Source organism: Trichoderma reesei (assembly GCF_000167675.1).
Source record: "Trichoderma reesei QM6a unplaced genomic scaffold TRIREscaffold_4, whole genome shotgun sequence".
NCBI classification, from domain to species: domain Eukaryota; kingdom Fungi; phylum Ascomycota; class Sordariomycetes; order Hypocreales; family Hypocreaceae; genus Trichoderma; species Trichoderma reesei.
In genome coordinates, this window is record NW_006711151.1 from 1,604,066 (window position 1) to 1,630,017 (window position 25,952).

The window sequence follows — 25,952 nt, forward strand, 5'->3', positions numbered from 1 at the left end:
AGGCTGTTGAGCTGCTCTACTATTCTTCTCTGTGTGCGGAATTTGCTCGTATTCACAAAGCTTGATTTCCTAGAGGTAGGTAGGTAGACAGCGTATTCGCAGAAGATCTATTGATTCTTGTATTCCAGCAGCATCTTGTCGGAACGCAGCGGCTCATACTTCGATATAGTAGGTATGATGGCCCAACACACGTCAGGTCGATATCAACAGCTTCTGCCCATCAAACCAAGAGAACTATCTATCTCGCTACTCTCGCCGCCTCCTCTGCCTCCTGCCACTAGCAAGTGGCTCAAACCAAAAGCTCCTCAGACCAGTGAAGCCAGCATTTCGTCAGTGCCCGTGCTGCTGCTTCATGCTACGAGTACGTAGCGAGCTCTCACCTGGCGATCCGGCAAGCCTCATGCGTCCGTCCTCTCCTAGCTGAGCTCCCCCGTGGTCTCTCTGTCGTCATGGATGCCGTGCACGTTACGATAGCAGCGGCAGTCACAGGCGAGCGCTGCTTGGCTTGCTGATTGCGCAATACTGTACAGGTACGAGGCCTGCTTAGCCGTCCCCTCCCACGGACAGTACACGCCCTTTGTACCCCATCGTCCGCCGCGCATTCGGCACTGTGTACTTGCCCCAACGCCAGACCTCCGCCCATCCTTGGGGTGGCTGTACTTGTACTCCGTTCCTGCCTCGTACTCCGTACCAACGACGGGAGCGTCTCACCGGAGCGAACCCACCACTGATTGCTCGGCCTTGACTTGCTCTTGCCTCCCTGCACCTGCACCTTGCCTGCACCTGCTTGCACCTGCCTGCTCTTTGGCTGGAGGAAGGAGCGACACCAAGACCAGGAGCTTCCCAATTGATGCCTCACTTCATAGTATCTGGATATTAGCTCACGTCAACAAATGATGAGGCCTTTCAACCTTGAATCCTATTTGTAGATACTGCTGTTCCTATCTAGGTACCTAGTACCTATTCCTTTCTCATTACCTACTTGCTCCTACGACACAAGGGCAATGCCAGGTTTCTGCTAGTACTACTGACACCCTCCTCCAAGTTCTCTCTGTCCTCTGGCGGTGCCACACCTCGATGACATTGCCCGCAGCGGTATCGAGTAGTACCTCGTACTAACAGAGCACCCATGTTCTTGTTTTGCCGGTTGCGCTGCGAGGGCGAGGGCGAGGGCGAGTGCAAACAACTCAGACATCCATCAGACAGCCAATTCCGGCAGTAGCACGCAGTCCGGAGCACCATTCGCAATAGGCTGGATTGCAAGGTGCGGAGTTACCACATGAAAAGGACATTGTGGCTTGCCCATGCCCTCCGTGGCTCTCGCTCGCGCCTCTCAGACAACTCCCTCCCATTGCTTGCTAGTACTGACGAGATAGACTCTCTGGCACTCTGTCCTAGCCCTGCAGCGTTTGTGTGGTTCGCACTCACCAGGTACTTTGCGATAGCGTGTTAAATATTGGGTGCAGCTCCCCTTTCTTCGCCAGCGCGTGGATGCGCTCACTGCTGTGGTCCCAGTACTTAGGTATGTACCTACTTGTCCTTGTGCATAATACTACCTGACCGTCAATATTGCTGCTGCAGGTAGGTATCGGCTTCCTGTGAGTCTCAAGTCGGCTCAGCGTGGATCCTCATTGGTGTTTACGTACGAGAAGGCGGACGAAGCATGGCATGGAGCAAAGGTACCAGTTGGTATTACGGACCGCTGGCAGATTGCCATTTGCGCCTAGCAAGGTTGAGACCAAGGCCAAAGGGCATGTGCGTGACCAGTTGCATGCGCTTCTCGACTTGCATGCGGAAATTGGGACGGCCGCGATTCCATCACAAAGGAGGTACTTTTCGCGACAATGACTGGGCCGAGCACGATACATCGTCCAAGGAGGCCGTGGAAATTGCTATGGGTGGCCCAGCCAGGCATGGAGCTTCTCACCTCTTGCTCCTCACTGCAACACCACACTCGCATTGGCGTGCCAGAGAGTTGCGCCGACTGCTGCCAGAGCTGTTAGCGTGGAGCTTCTTTCGTGTCTTTCCCCTCACACTGGTCTCACGACTGGAACCGGGGCGTGCTGGTCATGTTTTCCCTTTGCCACATGTGCGGCAAGGTTTTGGGCGATTTTTGGCAAGGCACGGAGGGAGTCGACGATCTCTGTTGAGATAAGTACTGTATGCAAGTACATACTCGTACTCTGCTCGACTCTGTTCCGCGCGGCTGATGCTCCGTATTGGGGGCGAATTGCTTGATGGCCCAGTCGGGCTTTGGGTCTTCTCGAAGCATTGCTGAAACGAGATGCGGCAACCAGGCGTGCCGACCGCTGACCATTGCCATTGGCACCAGTCGCTCTTTTGTCGCTGATTGCTCCATCGGCTGTTCCGTGCTAATAAGTGCTACCGCCATTAAAACTGCGCTTTCGGCAAAGACTTGGGCCCTCCGTACTCGTACGTGGCAGATGTTCGACAACCAAAAGTTGTCGAGACCCGCGCCGCATACAGACGGCCCTTGTTGACCATCTGCGGTACCTGATGAGATGAATCGCAGAGACAAGGCCAGACAAAGACCCCCCTTTGTGCTACTGGATCTAATACCACGGGCTAACGTCTTGCAGACGCATTTCTCGATGGGCAAGCCAAAAATGTCAAGGTGTTCAGGTAGGAAGAGCAATCCTTCTCTCCCCTTTGAGCATCATCATGAAGATGCATATCTAGGAACAGCCACTTCTCACCAACGTCGTGGATAGACTGCTTACTGCTGGTCGCTTCAGTTCCGAGTTGTTGCAAGATGGAGCCGCGGCGAGCGTGGAGGGTGGTGCCACTGCAGGCTAAAGGCAGAGTTCTGCCATGGAAAGGGTGTACTTGTAGTGGTGCATGACGAAATGTACCGTCATACGACTTTTGCAGGTACTGGTACTTGGCCCTTGGTACCCCTCCAACGGCAGCAGAAAGCGCGCGAAAACCAGCAGTGCTCACAGATATCGGCAACTACTGACTGGTCCGAGTCCTTTCATTTTCCTGGCCATTGACGGTCATACGCAGCCGCACCGCTAGTACAGTACTGTACTTCGTACTGGGAGGCGATGGACCGAAGCCGCTGGCGGGAGCACAGGCGTATCAGTTGCGCGGGATATCACGGGCAATGCAGCTGAGATGACCTAGTATCTCAAGGTTATCGGCTTCCTCTGCTCGCTCTGGCGAGTCTAGCTGGTTTACAATGCTACGAATGCCTTGTACGGAGCACCGTCCTCAATTGAACCTGCCGTGCGGCAAATGACAATACGGGCAAATGTCGCATTGCTGAGCAGGGAAGACGGTGGTTCAGAGTGTGACGTTGAGTCGACTTGTCTCGTTTCAGTACGACAAACAGCAGCCACCTCGAGTACGAAGCACGAATAAGGTATGTGTGTACGCGGACCTCGAGTGGCAACCCAACGCATCCGTTCATGCGAGTACTTTGTACGCCCGTCAAGACATGATCGTCTCATGTCGGCGTCTTGTCGAGTTAGGCATTCCTGACCGGGTGCGTACAGACTACTACTCTGAGCAGGACACGAAGGTACCATACGAGTACAGCGTCTGGTCAGCCATTCCGACGCCTGCAACATTCCGAGGCGAGATGAACACTTCCTTGCTGCAACGGGATACTTTACAAGCAGATGCCGAGGACGGCGCATTGGGCATCAGCACGAAGAGCAAGCGAGAACCACTTGGCTGCTGTTTACATGCAGATAGGTATTAGGTAGTACTGCTGTAGCTATCTTGCAACCAGCCACCTGGCAGATTTACGGACTGGCTGCATGTGCTGAGTACCGCCGAGTACCGTATCGGCAAGGGGAACTGAACGTTGGGTGCGGCAACATCGTAACCGTACAGTGCTCGTACAGAAGCTCAGCGCTCTGCCCCCGACATTTCCCACCAGGAGGAGCCCAGATGCGTGTCGCTCAGAGGAGCCGTCTCGCAGCGGAAGCAACAAGAAGCTCCAGATACTGTGCGGTACTTAGCCTTGCCGTATGTACTCGTACCTTGCAAGCATCGACCCTGGCGCGCGCTGGTTTTCTGGTGCTTCTTACACTCCCCACGCACGCCTCCCTCTGCGAAAATGCGTGGGTTATTACTGATCAGACAATGCCTGCTGCTACCAAGTGCGGCGCTCCACTCGTCGACGCCTCTTTTTTGTTTGCGTGGAATAAACACATCTCGTCAATAACAAACGCGCTCAATGCGCCTGATGAGGTCGACGGACTGGGAAACCTTTTGCTTTGCGTGAACAGCAACATGAGACGTCTGAGCATGACCGCGGCATCCAGGAGCTCATCTCACCATTCAGGCATCCTTTGTTGAAAGATCCCCCTCAAAGCTTCGATGAACAAGGAGCCAGATGTCCGTCACGTGGCTCCCATCAGGTTCATTGGGTGGTCATAGCTCCTGAATCCCCTTCTGCCGCACGCAAGGAACAAGGCACAATGCGTTTGGATTGGCTGCCCAGCGCTCCCAATCTCGCTCTGGGCCCCCATCATGCTCCATCCTCGAGGCTTGTTTTTTTCCTTCTGTCTCTCTGCCCCTGGCGTCGATTTTTCTTTTTTTCCTTTTTTTCCTTTTACCTTTTGGGACAGGGCAGGTCAGCTGCACAGAGCTTTTCTGATCTTGCGCGGGTGCTGGGTCCAGCCACTGATTAGTCATGCGTATATAAGGCTCAAGGCTCTTCTTCCCACCTGTTTCCTTTCATATCCAGCCCCACGCGTAAAGAGGCGCGTTTCAGTGAACCGACGCGCCATTGTGTAAGAACATGTTGAGCACTGCTGGCTGTGGCTGTGATGCGTGTCTTCGTCATTGTGAAGTCGTGTCAAGGTATCTCGTAGTGGATCTAGAGGTTCGTCTGACGCGCATCGACCCAACTGCCCTCTCCAGTCTGATGACCAGACCCAGACTGTTCCGAGGATGCAGTCCCCTGGAAGTAGGCGTCAGCCATGGACCTGGATGACTGGAAGCCGAGGGCAACGTCTTCAGATGCCGGACCCGATGGCGAGGAAGTTGCTTGCTTGCTACGAAAGTTTCGATGACACTGAGCTTTCCAACAGCCGCCGGCATCTACCTAGTCTTCATCCTCAGGGTCTAATACGATGTTGCGCAGCTCCTCATCCGCAGCCCAATCGACGCCACTGCCAGCAACGATGCCACTAGCTACGCCCTTCATGACCTTCCACCGCTGCCTGCTGGCCTTGACCTCTCTCGTCAGCTTGTCCATCTCCCGCTGGACGTCGGGATCGTCCAAGCGGACGGCCTTGCGCTGCTTGGCCTGCTCCGCGAGCTCGAATACCTGTGCCGTAAGCTTGACGTTCTCGCGGCATACGCGTATACTCTGCACCTGGACGCTGGCCAGGTCGCGGCGGAGCTTCGCCATGCTGTCTGCGTGCTTGGCTACCGAGATGGAGGTCTCATCCCTCTGCTCTATGTAGGGGAAGAGGTCTCTGTATAGTTAAACCCAAGAGTTAGCTGCGGGGGGCATCCAAAGCCATGAGACTCAGCTAGATTTGGATTGTGTGATGAATACGTGCCGCTCTATTGGTGATGCTTGTGTGCCGCTGTGGACGGCCTTGAGGATGGGGTTTGCCATCATGACGGCCTCGATTGCGTCGTTGCGTAGTCTGTATCTTGCTCGTGCTGTGAGAAGGGCGTTTTGCGCCGCTGTGAGGTCCCCATCATCTTTTACGCCTGAAGAGCCGGATGAGCAAAAAAATAAAAATAAAACCATGATCATCTTCGCAACGACAACGCGTCTGGCATGTGATATTCTTACCGACTTGCTGCGCGTTGATGATGGCGATCTCGAGCCGCAGCTCCTGCAGCCTGTCGTACAGCTCCAGCACCTTCGTCTCATCTTCGGAGAGGGGCAGACGCGATTCACCGCCGTCGACGCCGGTCATGGCTTCGTCGGTCTCACTCATATTGTTTGCTGGCGTGTAGAACTCGCTGCACAGAGAGGGTTGCTGATTTGTCGAATTGGCTGACTTGGAGTCTCGGGCGGTTCGGTTCGAGCTTTGTCCTATTTTTTGACTTCTGCAGCCCTTGACACACAATGGACTGAAAGAGCTCTTTGGTTGGCTTTCAAGGGTGCTTGTGGCGTTGCGCGATGCTTTTCGCTTTGTGCCAAAAGGCAAGCCACAGGTGGTCGCGGCTTATCTAATGCGCCAGGACGGAGGTCGGAGGACGGATGCGCAACTGCTACAAGAAGTCACAAGGCACCGGTCACACTACCTGACGTGACTGACTGTCGCTGATAAGGCAAGGCAGGGCATCACCAGCATCTGATTTTCTTTGGGCTGACAGCCCTGAGACGCCCCTTTTCCTTTTTCTGCCAGTTCTTCTTGTCCTGTAGAGACACGACTTTGGCTGTCCATTTGCTGCCGTCCGATCACGACTTTGATTCCGCCTCGAACTACTACCGCCTCGTATGAGCCCAGCGCCGCTCTGTGCTTGACGGGAGATGTCTTGGGATGGCTACACAGGTGTTGATTGCCCATACGGGCCAGCGGCTGGAGGTCGATACCGCGCAGTTTGCCAGGTAACGATGTTCCCCTTATGTTGTCGAGTCGTCGTCGTCGTCGTGTCCGTGGCGCATGGGTTGACGTGGTAGCAAATAGTCTTGACGACCTGCGATCGTGGGTGGCTCGGAATAGCGCCGTCTCGCTGCAGCACATTGTTGCCTTGACGCCCCAGGGCCGCAGCGTGAAGTGGGCGAGTCTTCACGCAGAGGTATGTGGTAGCCAGACATCCAATGGAATAGGAGAAGCTATCGCGGCTGACGCTCCTTTAGAAAGAGATATACATCTACGACATCCGTGTCACGCAGCCGTCGTCTGCCGGCAGTGCGTCATCGCTCATATCGGAGGTCGCGCCGCCTCGCCGCCAGTCCATCCCGAACGCCCCGAACTCGATCGACGATGTCCAATCCATCAAGTCATGGCAGGAACTCTGCAGGGAGCGCCGCAGCTGGGCGACGCGCATCATGGACGACTGCGCCCAATTGAACGCTGCCGCCCAGGCCCGATACGACGAGATTGACGTGATGATCCGATGTCTGGATGCCGCCGTTACGAATGTCGAGATCAGCGTCAAGCAGATTGAGCCAAAGTACAACGACTTGAAGAAATGGGTGACGCCGGCCTTGGCGGAACACGAGCAGCTGGTTTCTTCGTGGGAGCGGTATCTCGACCTGGCCAAGAGCATACCGATATCGCCTGCCTTGGTCAAGTTTATGACGCGTGGGCAAGTGAACAAGGCCAATCCTACACTGGAAGACTTGATCGAGCAGGAGACGGCCAACAAGGCTGGCAAGCTGGCTCCCACAGCCCATCGAAGGTTCAGCCAAAAGGCCAGCGAGCTGGATGGCGCGGCAACCCAGATGTACCAGGCGCTGGAAGCCCTCGTTGGCGACTTTAACCAGTTGATGAATCGGTCCCTCCTGGGCCACAGCACCGATTCGTCCCAGCTGATGGAAGATATCGAGGTGGTGGTTAAGCAGATCGACTCCGACTATCGTACATCGCTCAACTACGGCAACTCGCAGCGAGATCTCGCCCAGGCTTCCAAGACGGCGTCGATCCACACCGAAAGACTGGTCCCAACTCTGCGGAAGCGTGCAAAGGAAATGGATGAGATGGCCCAGTACGCCACGCAGTCGCGGAACACCATCGCGGCAGACTGTGTGAGCTTCATGCGAAACATCACCGAAATCACCACCCTACACGGCAGTGTCAGGAACCAGATCAACGTCTTGAACCAATCCGAAGACGACATGACAACCTTTGACTACCTGCGACTCATCCAACAACTGCCATACATGTATGCCTCCTTCATGGTCGAGGCCATCCGCCGGCGCGAGTGGATCGACAAGATCAAGACCGACTCGTCGACGCTTGCCAACGAGATGGCCCTGTTCCAGGATGAAGAATCCAAGCGTCGTAAGAAGTGGCAGAAGATGGTTGGCAGCATGTACGGGCCTGGACTTGACACCAATGTCATGGGGCTCGAAGTCAACCTCCGCGGCGAGGACCTGTCCTGGCCTGCCATCGGTAAATCCGAGTTGGAAGAGTTTCTCCAGTTGCTGCAAGAGCGAAACGTAGACCGGGAAATAGTTGAAGATGTCGCGAAGCTCCTTCAAGAACTCTCTACCCCGACCAAGCAGCAAGCCAAGAGACTCAAGGCATTTAAGAACGGCAGCGTGCACGAGGCGGCATTGGGGAGAAGCGGGCTCATGATCCGCGGCGACGAAGACCTCATCACCTCTTTGCAGGATGAGAAGCTCAGGCTAGAGAACAAGCTCAAGACGGCCGATAGCAGGGTGCGCCGCCTGGAGGATCTCTTGCACCGGCAGAGCCAAGCCTCGCGTCCGGGCAATCTGTTTCCGCTGCCGGGAGCGAACGGGCATTCGAGACACAACTCCATTTCATCAATCAAGTCGGCTCGCGTTGACGATCGACAGCCACTGTCGGACGGGACGGAGCAGCTCTCGCAACGGATAGCGCAGCTGGAGAACGAGCTGCGCGAGGAAAAGAAGCGCTCGGCAGAGCTCCAGAAAGACCTCGACAGTCGCGTCAACGAGCGAGATGATATGAAGGATAGGATCGAAGAAGTCAACTCCACGAAGAAGGACCTCTTGGAGAATATGGAAGCTCTGAAGCGGGAATTCATGGACGAGAGGATATCCCTGGAGAATGAGATCAAGACGCTCAAGGCGCGATTGGAAGATACGGAAGAAGAGATGGACCACTTTGGAGAGTCTCGAGAGAACGAAAAGGCGACGTTTGACGAGAGAATCCAAGCTCTCGAGGCGGAGCTTGAGCAACTCAACAAGGAGCGAAAGGATGATATGCTCAAGTCACAGGGTCAGGTTGACTTCCTGCGCAAGGAGACGCAGATGCAGCGTGATCAGCTCGACGCTTCCGAACGACGGCTGCGCACTCTGCGGGAAGAGGCGCGGGCGACATCCAAGAAGCTCGAGTCGGTAGAGGAGATTTCAGAGTCCCGGCTCGAGTGGATGAAGAAGCTGCATGCTGAACTCTCGCCGGACGCTGCCGTGCCTGCTGATGAAGCCGACTTGGGTGAAGCTCTCCTCTCCAACGCAGCTGACTTGGTCGAGAAGCTGCGCAATTCAAGTAGCGATACATCGATTCTGAGATCTGAGCTCGACAAGGCTCTCAACTCTGCCAAGGAAATTCGAGCCGAACTGATGCAGATGAAGGACAACCTCGCCTCACAGGAGATGTCTACGATGCACGCTCGCGAAACCCTTGCTGAGGAAAAGGCCAAGGTCACGGCTTTGGAGCGCGAAGTGGCCGAGAGCAGGGAGGAGCTGAACCAACTCCGCAGCCGGCTGTCGGATGGCGAGACGGGGTCCGAGACGCTCCGCAAGAAGCTCGAGAGGGAGGAAAAGAAGGTTGCGGAGCTGTCAGAAGAGGTTGCGTGGCGACAATCCCAAGTCGGCAGCCTCGAAGAAGAGGCCCGACTGTTCAAGCAGAGATTTGAAGATGTCCAGTCCAAGCTCTCGGCTCTCACCGCGCAATACGAAGCGCGCGACGGACGGACCAAGGACCTCACGCAGAGGCTCTACTCTCAAAATGACCGCCTTACCAGGCTTCTCGAACGCGTGGGATACGCCGTCAGCCGGGACGCGGGCCAGATGGTCATTACGAGGGTATCCCGTTCAGACAAGCTTGCCGCCAACCCCAACGACTCGTCCGACCCCGGCTCTTCGATTCGCCGGTCACTCAGCCTGGGCGGCCGTGCCATGACTGACAGCGCCGATCTGGAGCTCCTCTACTGGGTCAACAACTCGGATCCGTCCGTCGAGGACGAGAAGTACCAGGCGTTCATGGAGAAGCTGGGCACGTTCGATACCGACTTGTTCTCCGACACAATCTACCACAGGGTTAAGGAGGCGGAGCACAAGGCGCGAAAGTGGCAACGGGAGGCTAGATCGTACAGAGACCGGGCGCACAGCTTACAAAAGGACTCTCATAACAAGATTGCGTTTAGGAACTTCAAGGAGGGCGACCTGGCACTCTTCCTGCCCACCCGCAACCAGCAAGCCGGGGCCTGGGCTGCCTTTAACGTGGGATTCCCGCACTACTTTCTCCGGGAGCAGGACGGCCATCGACTGCGTCACCGCGAGTGGCTCGTCGCGCGAATCTCCAAGATCCAGGAGCGTGTCGTGGATCTCTCCAAGAGCCTGCAGCCGAGCAACGAAACGGACTCCAACGATGAGGAGCACGACAATCCCTTCCAGCTGTCAGACGGCCTGCGATGGTACCTCATAGACGCCCAAGAGGACAAGGCAGGAGCGCCGGCAACGCCAGGGATGGGTAAATCCACCGTTGCGGCCACTACCGTCGAGGCCACGGCTAATATTCAGTCCCACGCAGCCAAGGGCAAAGGGAGGAGCCGGGACAGCATAACCAGCATCGAAGGCATCAACAAGACGCTCAGCAAGAGCCTGGAGAGCCGCCGGAGCAGCTCGGCCTCTAAGAAGGCCCTGCCGTTCCACATCGCCGGTGGAACGGCGCTGCTGAAAAACAGCGCGCTGGCGAGCGAGACCAACTCTCTCCGTGCTGCTGCTCCCGAAACACCAACGGCGACCAGCCCGGTCCAAGGCAGCGTGCTAAGTGCTGCCAATACCGAGGGCGGGCAGCGAGGAGGCGAGTCGTCTTCGCAGGACAAGTCGGGAAAGGACCCCGAGGTACGAGCCGTTGACTCTCTACTTGGGCCCTAGGTCACTGATCGGTTCGTGACAGCAGTCGCAGCCACAGCCTCAGCCGCATGGGATCCCACGGCGCAAGAGCTCTATTGCTGCTAGCCCGCTGAGGACCTCTGTTCTGTGGGATCAGCTCTGGAGCCTGGACTTTAGCTATGAGAGCGCGCCAAAGAAGCGGTGATGGTTACTGATGCCGAGTATAGAAGTGCACAGGATGGAGTTGTGGGAATGGAGGAAAGGGTCATTGACGGCGTTGGAAAGCGGTAGGTAGGCTGGGACCACTTGCGCCGCTATAGCATGTTTGTTCTTTTATTTTGGAACTCGATTATCTTTTTCTTTTTTTCTTTTTTTTTTTCCCCTTCTCTTTTGGTTGCTTGGGGAGATTGTACTGTAAGGCGTTTGGGGGATTGTTGCAAGGTTTCGCAGCTGTCCATCTATATAGATTTTCATTTCATGACCATTCTGACTTGGGAGGGACATGAATGGTAAATTGCTCTAGACAGGACGACGTAGACGATACGGCCTAGGATGTCGTATATAATTCCAATTTCTCTTCACTGCACGGTTTCATCTTATTGGGAGTTGCTGTGTAAGTCAAGCTGTTTGTGTTCGATCATAGGTAGGTAACTGAGGCATAATCAAGAGTGGAGATGGTGTTGTCCAGAGGTACCTCAGGTATGTACGTACCTCTGCGCCCAACTTCAGCCGACGTCAAACAAGGCACAAGCTGAGGAACCTCAACCCTTGTATCACAGCTTCGCCCGCTGAAGGATCTCGACAGGGCCTCACCACGACTTGTCCCGTCATTGCTCAACATGTGACAGCCATTTGACAGCAGCTGAGATGGAGCTTGTTCACTCCCCGCCACGCCCCACCGGACCGGCAGACAAGATGCCATCGCCGACGAGACCTTCTTCGCCTCCATCTTCACCCTCCTCGCCCGCTCTCCCGCCCGAGCTGCTGCTCCTCGTCGTCGACGCCGTCCTGCCGCCGAATCCGCTACAGCTGCTGCCGGCCTCGCACCCGGCGACCAAGACGCTGCTGTCGCTGACGAGGGTATCGCGGGCGACATACGCGCGGGCAACGCGGCTGCTGCGGGAGCGGTGCGCGTTCGTCGACTCGGCCAGGCGGCTGGCGGACGTGCTGCTGTGCGTGCCGCGGCTGGTGCCGGGCCTGCCGGCGGTGCTGTCGCTGCGGCACATGACGGCGCTGTACCTGTCGCCGTTTGGGCCGTCGCTGGCGGCCGACGACCTGCCGACGGCAACGCGGGTGCGGGAGCTGCTGTGCGAGGTGTGCGAGACGCTGCGGCGGCTGGTGGTGCAGATGCCGTTTGGGAGCCTGGACCCGCTGGACGACGGGCACCTGGGCGTGCGGCGGACGCTGCGGGAAGGCTTCGAGCAGCTGCACCGGCTGGAGGAGTTTGTGTGCCTGGGCAGCTATCCCGCGCTGAGCGTGCCGCCCGAGGGCAACACGGACGTGTGGCGGCTGTGGCCGGAGCTGCGGCGGCTGGTGCTGTTTGGGGTGCCGATGGACAGTCACTGGCTGTGGTGGGACATCGCGACGTTGCCGCGGCTGGAGCACGTTGTGCTTGCGCGGCCGGTGGGGTTGGACGCGGTGAATATCAAGGATGAGTATTTCCACAAGTTGCCGAGGGACGATGCGCGGCTGGGAAGGGACATCAAGGTCGTGCTGATGGATTTGGTGTACGACTTGGGGGTGGTGAGGACGGAGCGGTGGCGGGAGATTGATCCCGAGGAGAGGATGACGGTGGAGGTGTTTGAGGTGCCGCTGCCGTTTTACGGGGATGAGACGCCGCTGCAGCTTGTGACGGAGTGGGCGAGGAGGGGAGCGTTGGATGGGAGTGTTTGGCGGTTGGGTGGGACGAGGGTTAGGGGGGAGGAGGCAGGATGATGGTGGTGGTATTGGTGGCTGTGATATCTTATATGATGGGACGAAGTGATGATATTTTTTTTGACATGGAATGCTACAACGAAGAAGAACACACCATAACATATATATGTCCCATGAGTATTGCTAATTTATTGGTTGGTATTCTCACGATTGTATTTGTTCTAGGCATCATGCCTCGTCATAGTGCCTTCTGCTGGTCAATGTCATCGCCGGAATCTGCCCCGGCCTCTATCAGAAGCTTCAAAATGTACAAATTCACATTACGCCTCGCCATCTTCCAGGCTGTATTCCCATAGTAATCCTTGGCATCAACGTCGGACCCTTTCTCAATAAGGAGTCTGGCCAAATCCTCGCGATCAAACCGGACCGCAATCAGCAGGGCTGTCTGGCCATTCGAGTCCCTGGCATTGATGTTGGCACCGGCCTCAATAAGCAGCTTCGCGATGGCATCATGGCCGTGAGAGAGCGCCAAGAGCAGCGCCGTGTTGCCATTGCGATCCCGTGCGTCGATGGATGCGCCCATCTTGAGGAGGTGCCGAACGGTCATCTCGCGGTTCTTGATGACGACCCAGTGGAGAGGCGTTTGGCTTCTGGTAATGGCGTACTCGACTTCAAATCCGGGCCCCATGGTGGTCATGAGCTCCTCCTCGTCGGTGGACGATGAATCCCATCCCAAGAGCGCACGGACAGCGTCCTTGTGCTTGTTGATCAGCGCGGCAAAAAGGGGATAGCGAAACTGGCCCCCGGGGACGTCGAGATGGGAGGGCGGGAGGGGCCACAATGTACGGATCAGGTTGGAGAGTCCTTCTGCCGCGAGCATGTAGACGAGGCTTGCGTCTAACGAGGTCGGCAGGAGGTTATACTCTGCTACGATGAAGCTGCTGAGGGTGATGAGGTCGGGGACGGCTAGTTGGGAGAGGAACTTGTCCTGCGGAAACTCGCGTGCGGCCATGTTTGCGTGGTAGAGCATGTGCGAGACGGAGTATTCGAGAAGGGGGATCCTTCTGAGCGTTGCTCGCTTCCCCCCGAGGAGGAGCCTTTGGAGTGCGGATTCGCCTGATGCGTAGAGGCTGAAGTACCTGTGGCAGCATTATTTGAGGGTGTTGTGGCTGGAGGCTTCGATGTTGGTGCTCGGGTCGTCGGGCCAGAGCTCGAGCAAGCCCCTGTCCTTGAGGAGGAAGTCTGGGATGGATTCGTGGATGAACTGGACTGTTGGGTGGGCGGACTTTGTTACTTCGGCGAGGCCCTTTGAGGAGCTGATGACGAATTTCTCGAGTATGTCGCTGGTTAGGTGAGATGGATCGCATTCGGAGAGGGCATCATCGTCTGGGGACCCTGATAGGAGGGCGACGTAGAACTCTTCGGGCTTGAGGGGGCGCTTGGCATAGAGGATCCATTGGAGGCAGAGGAGAAGCTCTTGCATGTTGTCGTCGTCTCTTCGGAGGATGTTCTTGAAGAGATTGCTGAGTCCGACGGGGAGCTCCTGGAGCCTTTTGCGTACGGCAAAGATGCGTCCTCGATCGAATTCCGTGTTAAGGATACTGACTACGAGGACAACCCACATGAAGACCCCTGCGGCTTTCTGCAGGATCTGTGCCTGGACGTCGCCAAAGAGATCCGGGCTGGGCTTGAACCTGCTCTTGACGTACCGCTCCATGTCCTGGCCGTGCCCCGTCTGGTCCTCGAGGGTGAGTCTGAGGGCGTGAGGGACGGAGATGTAGGGGTAGTGGCGGCTAGAGAAGCAGATTCGGAGCTGGATGTTGTGTTTGATGGCTTCGCGGCCGAGGTCCTCAAAGTAGCTGACCATGTCGCGGACCTGCTGCTCGTCGCTCTCGTCGAGGGCGTCGATGACGCAGGTTAAGGTGCGGGTGTTGAGGAGCAGGACGGCGTTGCGGAAGAGCTTGCGGATGATGTTCATGGGGGGGCACGTGTGTTTGTCCTTGGGCACGAGGGAGAAGTCGTCCAAGACGCTCTGGAGGTCGGGGAAGGTTTCGAGAAGCTGGAGGAGCAGGGAGCGGTACATTCCCGTCGTGGACTTTTCGAGGAGTTCGCCTCGGGCGTGGAAGAAGAAGGATATTATGGCCGATGTGGAGGAGGAGGAGGGGGAGGAGGAGTCTTGGGGGGCTTGTTTGAGGTGGGTGTAGAGGAACTTCATGATGGTGGACTTGCCGGCCCCTGGCTTTCCCGCGAGCCACAGGATTCCGTAATGCGTGGGCGAGCCGCCGGCGTGGAGCCAGTCTAGGTATGTGGGATGTTCGAGGAACCAGTTGCATGTCTCCTCGTGGGCGGTCTCGATGTTGGACTGGCGAGAGTTGATTTGGTCGAATCTCAGGGAGTCTAGCAGCTCTTGTCGGCGCGTGACGAAGTTGTCCTGGCCAACTTTGGATGTAACGTCTGGCAAACGCTGTAAGTTGGTGTATGGTAGATGCCTGTGGGAAGAGTCGGACTCGGCTTACCTGTGTCTCCTACATGTAGAGCACCTCCAGATACATAGGAGTTGGTTTCGAAGGGGGGCATCTCCTCCAGGAGCTCCCTCGCATACGCTGCTGCCGCCGCCGCGGCATACTCCTGCCATTGCTTGTTCTTGTGAGAATCTGCATAATCACAGATGCCTCGAATGACTAGACATGGACAGTAATCCATCAGGCCGGCTGCCTCCATCTCGAAGCAAATCACATCAAACGCCTGGGCAATCTTGTCACGAGTCTCCGCATGCTTCATCACTTGATTGCCAGAGGCTATGCCACCATGGTGAATCATTGGATCCCGGCTCAGCCTTGGGGGGCGAGCTACCAGACTGTCCTCGCTGCATGTGCTGCAGTCAAACGCGCCCGGGAGGTGCTCATACGCAGCCTGGAAGAGGCGATCCGGTGAAGCTGGGCAGGCGTACTTGGTCATGCCGGGGTGCCTCTGGTGCATCTCTTGCAGTATAGCGGGCACCCTGCTGGGCTTGAGCTCGTGGATTGCGCGGAGGCTGGCGACGTGCGTCGAGTGGTCTGGCGGCGTGATCCTCGGGATGCCCGTCGGCAGCGTCTCGCCGCCTCGAACGACCTTGCCCATGTCGTACTGCATGATTCGACAGCCGACGACGACGTCGCCAAGCCGTACGTCGGCGTGCTGGCTGGGGACGCCGCCTCCGACGCCGACCATGAGGCGGATCCGGATGGAGGGGAAGCTCCTGTTCATGTTGCTCGCCACGTTGGCCGCGTTGTTGGTGCCGTACTGCGCTACGGGGAGGCATGCCGTGACGATGTTGTGCGGGCCGATGCTGCCCAGGATGTAGGCGTTGCTGTCCTTTGCTCCCACGGGCAGCGGCTTGTGGACGCAGTCGAGCATGGCGCGGGCCGCGGCCATTTCAATGTGCAGCGCGCATATCCAGCCGATGGTGTAGTCGCTGTGCTGGAGCCGGGGGGCGTCGGACGAGTGCGTGAGGAGGTCATTGCTGAGAGAGGCTTGAATGTGGGTTATGCCTTGGTGTTGAGGAGGAGCTGAGTGAGGGGACATGTCCGCCATGGTGGTGGTGAGACACGGATGAGGACATGTATAGGGGGGGACAGTCTATGAAACCGCATGATTAGAGCATCATTTGAGATGCTGCTGATTCAAGATCAAGATGAGTTTGTGGCCTCATAGAGTGCGCTGCGCGTTCGGTGGCGATGCTCGTCTGAGCGTGTAAGTTGAAATGGGGCGGAGTCTGCTTTGTCGGGCGGTATTATCGCTCTATCGTTCGTGCGGCTGAGCTGAGCTCTTACACTGAGCACTGTCAGCCTCGAAGCGGAGAGGATTCGCAGTCTTTTCGCCATTTCTTCCAATCAAACACAGCCAAAGAGATGCATGTAATGGTTGGTACCTCGACCCCGGCTTGGTGGGAGAGGCATCTCACGTGCCGCTTCTGGAGGGGCAAGGGTTATGCCATACAAGAGCCAAGATCGATGTGATTATGCCTCCCTCAGAACTATATTCTGTTCGTATACGTGCCATTTAATTCGGTGTGGACAACATCGAGAGATTCGAGAGACGTTAAAGGCTCAATGGTAGTGTGTTCACAGCTCAGAACCACGGCCACGAGCATAATTGACCAAAATTCCCAGGGTCATCCTCTGGTTGTAAGCTTGGCTGGAGACTATGTATTCTAATTAGGTAGTTGTAGTTCCTTTCTCTCAGTGACATCTGCTGCATTCCCTGACGTTGACAACGTAGGTCACATAGAACCCTCCGGGACAAATCAGTACAGCACATATCCTCAAGCAGGCCACACCTACCCCCTCAGCCCTGCGGAGTAAGATGCAGCTTGCTGGTCGCCGATTGACAACCTGGTCTTGCAGGCAGTGAAAAGGTGACTATGCTGTTGGTTGCGCAAGAGGCCTTTGTAAGTTGATAGCCTTAGTGATGGGCCCTGTCATGGCTTCCCCTCATTAATAGCTTGAGAAAGAAACACGAAATGATGCATTCATTGCTTGCCCGTGACGGCAGCTAAATTACCCATTGAGGTATTTGTTGATGAACATATTCTCAATCTCGGATTATTATTGTTCTGCATCTCCCCCAGACGTATAAAATGAGGAGGCTGTTGTGCATCACTTGGGCGACAACGTCTATGTGTTAATGGGCGCCTATAATGACTACCTTACCTCTGGAGTGCAATTCTTCTGACTCGGCAGCACGCAGGCTTGGTATTTGTATAACATACTTGTATAGATTAAGTCAATACGTAGCAGATGCTGATGCTCATGACCGATGTATTGCTTGGTGATCGCTTCTGAGTGTATAGTGGAGAGATATGACCGCTCACTAGCATGGTGACAGAGGTCCACAACTATCACCTGTGTGTTGGTGTTGGTCCTCACTCTCATATCACATGCAGATTGCAGTAGGACTTTTGTTTCATCCTCGTTTACCTCCACCTGATCGGCGGCTACATCCTGCCATGCTCAGGGGGGAGACAAAGCCGGCGCTTAAACTACGTGTAGTGTTGCTCCTAATATCCTCCTTCGCAAGCAAGCCCTGCGTTACCTATCAAGATCTCAGCCTCGCGGCCTCATGTGAGTAGCCTCGCCTACGGATATACGTATGACAGCTTGTCGCGCGGTACAGACTCATCGGCCATGGGCTATGGAATCGGCATAGTGATGAAGTCCGGCATCTACGCCCTTGTCGCCTCGACAGTGGGCTACTTTCTGTTCCTCGGCGTCTTGACTATTCCCGCCTGTCAGAACCAAGCCATCCATCTGAACAAGATCACCTTGACATGGGGCCAAGACGTCAACGTCCCCGAGCAATGGGGATTTCTTCAAAACCAAGTCACGCCTTTCTTGTTGGATACGAGCGACGGCGAAACATTGCATGCATGGCACATTCTCCCGCTTGGACTGTACAAGAAGCATGAGGAGGAGCTGATAGATGAGCCAGCCGGGCTTGCCGTGGACATTACTTCTCGACTGAGCTTCAAGATGTTGCGCGAGGATCCAGAGTCTCTGCTGGTCCTCTACCTTCACGGAGCGGCTGGCACACTGGGATCTGGCTGGCGGCCGCCGAGTTACCGGGCCATGTCTGCTCTGAACCCAGTCAAGATTCACACCGTGGCCATTGATTACCGTGGCTTCGGCACCAGCACTGGAACGCCGTCAGAGGCCGGGCTGTTGAATGATGCTCTTGCGCTGGCCAAATGGGCAATGGAAGTTGCCGGGATCCCGCCCTCACGCATCGTCCTCTTCTCGCAGTCACTCGGCACAGCAGTCACCATCTCTTTAGCCCATCATCTAGCTACCCAAGTTGCAAACCCGATATTCTTTTCGGGTATGGTCCTTGTGGCTCCGTTTGCCGACGTCGAGCAGCTGACGGCAACCTACAGAATCGCGGGCACGATTCCGTTGCTCGATCCCATTGCCCGGTTTCCTCGGCTACTGGACTTTTTTAACCGCTTCATCATCGCCAAGTGGCCGTCCAAGGACAAGCTTGCGGGCTTTGTGCGGTCTTGCGAGATGTCTACTGATGATAACGCGCGGTACCACATCACTATTATTCACGCAGAAGACGATTATGATATTCCCTGGGAGCACAGCGACAAGCTGTACTGGCATGCAGTCAACGCGTCTTCGCCTCATGGGATTAGTTACGAGGAGCTGGAGGAGGAAAAGGCCGCCTCAAGATCAGAGTTGCTGGGTGGGGGCTGGGTTGTGGAACAGAACACGCAAAAGGGAAGTCTACGAGAAGCAATCTCAAAATGGGGGCTGCATGACCGGATTATGTCGTATCCAATCGTCAGCTTGGCAGTATGGAAGGCTTTTCAGCGGGAGGCGAGCGAAGCTCCATGAGATCTGATAGAATTGAGGATAGCATACGAGAATGACACAATTATGAGTCTTCTCTTGTGCTATGTGACTGTCAGGACGGGTATCGCTTTGCCATAGATCACGGCAACGTTGGTGCGCATAGCATGATGACTCGGTCGAAATGACGCGGCATGATGGCGGTTATTGAGGTATGGATGAAAGGTTGCCTATCATGTTCTAGTGCCAGCCTGACTCTTCGAAATCTTGACAGCGACACCACCACAGAAGCCTCGCGATGGCGCAGCTGCTGAGATATGGGAATAAGAGCATTAAACGTGGACCTTACGGCTATATGATAAGGTGCTGAGATAGATGAAGACAGAGACGAAACATAAAAGGACACACTTTTCGCCTCGTGGACTGATATCGCCCAACTCAACCAGCTTCAACAACCATCGGTTATCAACACAAACACTTAGACACGAGAACCAACCGATTGCGCGCTAGCACTACAGGCAAAAGCCTCTACAACATACCACCATCACAATGTCTCGCCAAGAACTGTACCAAGGCTACAAAAACTACGAAAACTCTTTCGATATAATCACCACGGAGATGCTTCACCGTGCTACGGGCAACCAGCCCCAGCAGTTCCCTCAGAGAAGCTTTGCTGACCTGGGCCGGATGAAGCGCGAAGTTGTGGTCGAGATTATCAAGCTGCGCCAGGAGGTGCAGGCCCTTTATGGAGATTCCGACTATGGCCATGAGAAGAGCATTCAGAATTGGCAGGACATTCTGAGAGGCTTGCCTTAGAATTGGACATCAAGCTTGACTTGGGAAGAATACACTGCGGTTGTATGGAGAGGAGTCATGATTGTGGGATAATCGTTGTTCAAGATGTTGGGGGGGAGGTTCGGACGGCGGTTTGGATAGGGGTGGATTGCTTGGCTGAACGAGCTTGTGTACTTGAAGTATTGCCGTCTGTCTTCCGCCTCTGGTAAAGCGACTTTATCGTTACATATATTTTCTGGAATATGATACCTTTTGATGTATAGTTACAATGTCCCAATAGTCAATTGATCAATTATATTATGATTCTTTTTAATAAAAGGAGTATAAAGCATGCATTTTTAACAGCCTGGCGACTTCATCGGTAGAGGCTGTGGGGGGCATTTCATGAAGGACTCAGTCCACCACGAACTCTCCTCCGACGGTCAAAACCACGTAATTGCCACCAATGCCCGCCATAGCCATCATCTATATCAGATCCATCTGGTCCATAGGATCCTCCTCTCTCGAGACCCACGCAAGAGCTTTGTGCCAAATAACTGGTTCCCAGTTGCCATTCTCGGATATGATACTTGATAGAATCAGTGGCCGTATGATGAGTCCAATTGGACGGCCGTTCAACAGCTGACCCAGGGCTGAGACCAAGGGTGATTCTACCTCTGACCAGGCATTTCCGAGTTCAAAAGGTATCTCGCCGAAGTCCCTCGTGCTATACCAGCGGACTTTGGCTCCCGACTTCCATAGCTTCATTGCCAAACTGGCAAAGTCCGCAAAAATCTGGGCCAGGTCTCTCATGGCCTCATAGTCATACTTGTCAACAGAAAGTAGGAACCAATATTCTTGCACAAATTTGTCGGCCGCTTGTTGGGCATAATCCACGATTATGGGCACTGCGGTTTCTAAACAGTCCATTGTCTGGATTCTCCAGCCGGGGACCGCGTCGGGGTTCACTGCAAACCAAATATATCGTATCAGTTTCGGCTTGACCAACTCTATACACCGCCAACTGCTTACCTTGACTCAAGTGATGCTCAAACTGGGATAAACAAGAACGCCCCGCAACATTGAAGGGTAGTGCTTCCGCCAGAAAATATGCGTCTGTCATATACAGATCGCAAAGTCTCTGGGCCAAGGCTGCCTGAAGCAATACCAAAGGGCCGCTCCCGTCCGGCGAGTTCATCTGAAACCTGAGATGCTCCGGGCCAGCCCAATGGCTGCTGCTCGCGTTGATGATGCCAGCATGCAGAAGCTTGGCAAGGACAAAGTTTTCATCCTGAAGGCGATCAGTGCACAAGTCCGCACACCAGGAGAAGAAATCGTTCTGGAAGAATTTCTTGAGGTCTTCTCTGATTGTGTCATCCGTAACACTTCGGGAAACATTTCCGGCCAAAGTCTTGACAGCGGCAGCATGAGACTGGGTGATGATCGCCTCGTTCTCAGCAACGGTTTTCCTTAGAGCAGCCACTTTGCTGTTCGCCGTTTCAAGATTTTCTCGCAGCCCTCGTACGACTTGCTCCATGTCTTCAGCATGAGTAGTTGCTTCTTGCAACTTGGTTGTATATCGTCTTACTCTTTCCCTAAGCATAATATTGCTTTGGCGGAGTGTGTCTGCCTCACGCTTCTCTTCATTTCGAAGCTTCTGCGCGGATTCTTGGGGAATGCTTGGTTCTTGTTTTGCTTGGGCTTTGTCTGTGGGTTCCTGAGCCTCTGACGCTGTTGCAGGTTGCCTTTCTTCCAGAGCGCTCGACTTACCCTTCTGCCGCCTTTTTTCACCGTCGCGAGGCATGATCATACCCACGACTCCGGTGAAAATTCCCATGATACCAGTTCCTTTGGATTGCTGAGTAGACTTATCTTTCAAAGAAGGCAAAGAAGGAGTATCCCCGCTGCCGTTCTGTAAACCATCAGGTGCAGCACTGTCGGCATTCTTTGCATCTACCCGCACATAGCTTGATGATACGTCTTCTGCTGTGGGTTGGTCGGAGTCTTGACTTGATTGATGAGTTTCGCAACTCGTCTGGTTGAACAAGGCAATCGTGAGTATCTGTTAGAAAGCGCTTTGAAAGAGGGGGAGGGAGGAGGGAAGAGATTAAAAATACGAACCCCTTTCTGCGCCGTTCTGACGTCGCCAGACCCAGGAGTCTCTGGCCGCCCAGTGAGTGTCATTCTGAGCAAAGTCCTGGTAAGAATCACACCTGCTTAGACACAGCAACTCCACAAAACTGACCTACACACACTTTTGAGTTAAATATTGAATGAAAAGAACCCAATATTGGTTCGGGGAAGCCTGAAGCAAGTTGGCCAATGAACAGCGCGGGCGAATGGATTCCAGGCTGGAATGACGGTAAGGGGGGGGGGCGTCGACCTCAAGATGTCACCGCCTGACACTGAGGTAGGTATTCACTGTTGAGTACCTTGATAGGCTCCAATATCTTCTTGATTGTCTCAACTCACTTTGAAAGACAGCTGGAACTTCAAGGTCTACGTCGTTCACAATGACGAAACTGAGCGGTGGTTGACTTCATAAATACGACGCTTCCATCACCTGCCCAAGCGTGATTTACTGAAGGGCTATACATTCATTTATACATCTTATGGGACAAAGAACAGCACTCATCGGCCCCATCGTGGAAGAATTTGGGACAGTAAAGATAGGGGGAGGGGGGGTCGCCAACAAGCCACACAACTTGTTCGGTGTTACTCTGTTAAATGGCTTCAATTGCCTGCCCACCAACCCGAAGCGAAAGTTAAAACAGGCGGTGTGATTGCTTTGTTCTAGACATCGTGGTCGGCTGTTTGCATCAAGAATAGATACGGCGGCCCTACTTTCTCGGTAATTCTGGCGCGGCTTTTGACTTGACGAGAGGGGGCGTGAAGAAACCTCTCCAACATGAATTTTCAGTGACATCAGCCGTGCAACCCCAAGGTGACTGCAGGTGCCAGCTCAGTACCTTATCTTTACCTTCCCTTCTTCCATTTCTTATATCTACCGCATCCATTCCCTCAGTCTCAACTGCGCCTTGCAGATCAATCCTTCATCTCGAGGCTCTCACACGTGGACACGATGTTTACACTCACGGAGAGAACGAAGCTCATTGTCGGCATTGACTATGGAACTACATATTCGGGCCTCAGCTTTGCTTTCTCCAACGCAACAGACTTCAAAGACATATTCCCATGGACAAAATACCCTGGATCCTCCTCACATAGTGCTGAGCACTGCGTGAAGGCCCCAAGCCAGGTGGCGTTCAAGGATGAGAATCCAGAGCTGGACGACAATGCTTGGGGATACCAAGTAAGCCCTGGAATGAAAACGTACTGCTGGACAAAGCTGCTCTTGGATAAGTCGGCTGTGAAAACAGAGTTTGATGATCCGGAAATCTATTCAGGGGGTGAATTCAATACCATCCAAAACTTCAAGGGTCGTTCGGCCAAAGATGTTGCTACGGAATACCTCAGAGGCATGAAGCGAATGTTTGACGTTGCCGTCAGAGAACACCTTGGCGGGCAGAGTATCGATAGTCTGCCAATCGAATACTGGCTCACTGTTCCAGCATCTTGGAGTGAGAAAGCCAAGCTGCTCACTAAATCCGCAGCTATGGAAGCAGGCTTTGCTACGCGACCCATTGACAAGATCATGCTCATTTCGGAGCCCGAAGCAGCTGCACAGCTCGCTTTGAAGTCCAGCCTACATAGAGTGGAAAATTTTGTCCAGGTATATACACGCCTTCATATCACGGAGAGATGATTCTTCATCGTCAACTGCATTCGCTGACATGTCTGTAGCCTAAAACCGGCGTTATGATCTGTGATTGCGGAGGAGGCACTGTTGTAAGTCCAATGTCTTCACTTAGTTACGAAATGCTGACCTGTTGGAAAGGACATTACCACTTACGAAGTCGAAGAAACGCATCCGACATTGATGCTGCGAGAAATTGCAGTCGGCAACGCTGGGAAATGCGGTGGGACATTTGTGGATAGAAATCTCTCCAAGTTGATGGCACAACGCTTCGGGGATGCCTTCACTTCTCTGGAACCTCAGCAAACCGGCCCAGGCAGCGTTTTCATGGACCAGTTTGAGCTGAAAAAGAAGGATTTCAGTCTTCATGTACCCAGCAGACGGGCCCATCGACTCGTACTTCATATGCCACAGCTTACATCTACACCTGAGACGGAGAGGTTTTACGAGAGGCGGTCCTCATCTGTTCTTCTCACCCAGCTTGATTACAAGCTGCTTTTTGACCCAGTGGTCGACAGGGTCATTGGCCTCATTCAAGATCAGATCAACCAGGTCAAAGTCAAAAACGAGCGGCCTGTTGAGACCATAGTCCTAGTCGGTGGCTTTGGTTCCTCGCCTTATTTGAAAGAGCGGCTGACAGAGTGGTGCGATGCCAGAGGCATCAGGCTCACGACACCAATCACTGGCGCGTAAGTACTCGAAATATCATATTCTGCCTCCAGAGTCCTTGAGAAAGAAACAATCGTCTGGGTAGATTGTATCACTAACGCGTTTTTTAGGTGGTCTGCTGTTGTCTGCGGAGCTGTTTTGCGTGGCCTGGAAGGGTCTATTGTTAAGCAAAAGAAATGTCGGAGACACTACGGTCATATGCTATCCGTGCCATATAATCCATACGTTCATACTTACTTCGACAGTGAAAAAAGAAGGCTGTACACAGATCCTGTTGACGGAATTGAGTATCTATCGGGCTTCATGTTCTGGGAAATCAACAAGGTGCGCAATAACAGCTTACCCCCCTTCCCCAAATCCACATCTACTAAGATCTTTTTTCTTTTTTTTTTTCAACAGGGCGGCTTAGTTGATCCTGATACTGAGATCAACTCACCGTTTGTGTGTAGCTTTGTGGGTCGCTTACCACGAAGCCGTCATCATATGCTCTATTCGTGCAGCATGGATGATGCTCCCGAGACTATAGAGAATGAACGTAGGTGCACTCCCTGCTACATCTGATCACATTCATATTACTCCCCGAACATCTAACCAAGAACGGTCTCGATTGCAAGAAGATACTAAAATTTTCCTTAAACAGGCGTCGAAGAACTTGGCAAGGTGGTTTATACTCTAAGAGGACTGGATGTTGACTTCACAAGTCTTGCGCAAGCTAAACATGGCGATGTCACTCACTACCATCTTCCTCTAACGCTGAACATCCGTCTAGGCGACGAAGCTGGCCATCTGATATTTAGGATCTTATACAAGGGTCGGGAGGTTGGGAAAGCGGCAATCAGCGTCGCTGATGACTGAAAGTAAGAACTGGGTCCGAGACGGAGTTTTTATCAAGAATGTACTTGGCATCACCATAGCTCTGGATCAAGAATATGTTTGTTTTTTGTGAAATTAATGCTCTATTAGTCGACTAACAGAGTTGGATATCGTTAAAGGTGAAAGACGCTCAAACAAACATGCAACTCCGACAAAACCCATTTCTCGCCCCTTTACACTAAGGGGTATCCATCGCAGAACTTGAAATTACAAACGCCACTTCCATGCAGTTATTCCTCCTCCAGACCAATATCCGTTAAGTAAGGAGTGACAAAACGTAGATGAAATGCTTCGTGGAGCTTCTTAAGAGACGGTGATGCGGCGAGGCTCGGGCTTGGCCGCCTTGGGGACGACAACGCTGAGGATGCCGTCCTTGAAGCTAGCCGTCACACCGTCCTGGTTGACACGGTTGGGGAAGCTGAAGGAGCGAGAGAACTCGCCAACGCTGCGCTCAGTGAGCCAGTATTTGGCAGAGTCGGCGGGCTTCTGCTTGGGCGAGCCGGACTTAGCGACCTGGCTCTTGTTGTCGGAACCCTCCTTGTTCTCTTTCTCGCCGGATTCCGTGATGGCGCCGGCAGGAGGAGTGCCGGCCGTGTAGGTGCGCTCGACCTTGCCGCGGATCTGGATGGACTGCTCGTCGGTGAACTCGATGGTGACGTCCTCCTTGTTCACGCCAGGGAGCTCGCCGTGCAGCTCATAGGCCTCGCCGGTTTCCCGGACGTCGAACTTGGGCTGCCAGTGGGCGATTGTGCGGCGGGTTGAGCTCTGGGTGTCGCTGTTTTCGCGGGTGTAGTTGTCGAAGTCCTCCAGGAGTCGGAAGAGGGGAGTGAAGGAGGACTCGGGAGCGTAGAAGTTGCGGAGAGACATTTTGATTGTTGTTGTGTGGTAGAGTGTGTGGTTTGAGTGGTTGTTGAGGCTTTTGAAGCGTTTGTGCGCGTGAGTTGTGATTGTTGGTTTGTGT

General features: G+C 54.3%; 6 protein-coding genes across 6 annotated transcripts; 3 read left to right on the plus strand and 3 right to left on the minus strand.

The window, feature by feature from the left end:
- Positions 1-5,080: 5,080 nt before the first annotated feature.
- On the minus strand, positions 5,081-5,933 carry TRIREDRAFT_58065 (uncharacterized protein; the record flags this gene model as incomplete). The annotated part of the gene is made up of 4 exons (XM_006963440.1): positions 5,081-5,454; positions 5,510-5,513; positions 5,540-5,691; positions 5,759-5,933. The coding sequence occupies 4 exons, from the start codon at positions 5,931-5,933 to the stop codon at positions 5,081-5,083; spliced, it is 705 nt and encodes a 234-aa protein (XP_006963502.1).
- Positions 5,934-11,629: 5,696 nt separating this feature from the next.
- Positions 11,630-12,649, plus strand: TRIREDRAFT_105147 (uncharacterized protein; the record flags this gene model as incomplete). The annotated part of the gene is made up of 1 exon (XM_006963235.1): positions 11,630-12,649. The coding sequence occupies one exon, from the start codon at positions 11,630-11,632 to the stop codon at positions 12,647-12,649; it is 1,020 nt and encodes a 339-aa protein (XP_006963297.1).
- Positions 12,650-12,827: 178 nt separating this feature from the next.
- Positions 12,828-16,003, minus strand: TRIREDRAFT_57671 (uncharacterized protein; the record flags this gene model as incomplete). The annotated part of the gene is made up of 3 exons (XM_006963441.1): positions 12,828-13,719; positions 13,984-15,053; positions 15,140-16,003. The coding sequence occupies 3 exons, from the start codon at positions 16,001-16,003 to the stop codon at positions 12,828-12,830; spliced, it is 2,826 nt and encodes a 941-aa protein (XP_006963503.1).
- A 1,775-nt stretch (positions 16,004-17,778) lies between these two features.
- On the plus strand, positions 17,779-18,963 carry TRIREDRAFT_57914 (uncharacterized protein; the record flags this gene model as incomplete). Its single annotated transcript, XM_006963236.1, has 1 exon — positions 17,779-18,963. The coding sequence occupies one exon, from the start codon at positions 17,779-17,781 to the stop codon at positions 18,961-18,963; it is 1,185 nt and encodes a 394-aa protein (XP_006963298.1).
- Positions 18,964-19,467: 504 nt separating this feature from the next.
- On the plus strand, positions 19,468-19,734 carry TRIREDRAFT_105150 (uncharacterized protein; the record flags this gene model as incomplete). Its single annotated transcript, XM_006963237.1, has 1 exon — positions 19,468-19,734. One exon carries the CDS (start codon positions 19,468-19,470, stop codon positions 19,732-19,734), a length of 267 nt encoding a protein of 88 aa, XP_006963299.1.
- A 5,386-nt stretch (positions 19,735-25,120) lies between these two features.
- TRIREDRAFT_46285 (uncharacterized protein) lies at positions 25,121-25,952 on the minus strand. Its single transcript, XM_006963064.1, has one exon. The coding sequence runs from the start codon at positions 25,856-25,858 to the stop codon at positions 25,295-25,297; it is 564 nt and encodes a 187-aa protein (XP_006963126.1). The 5' UTR covers positions 25,859-25,952; the 3' UTR covers positions 25,121-25,294.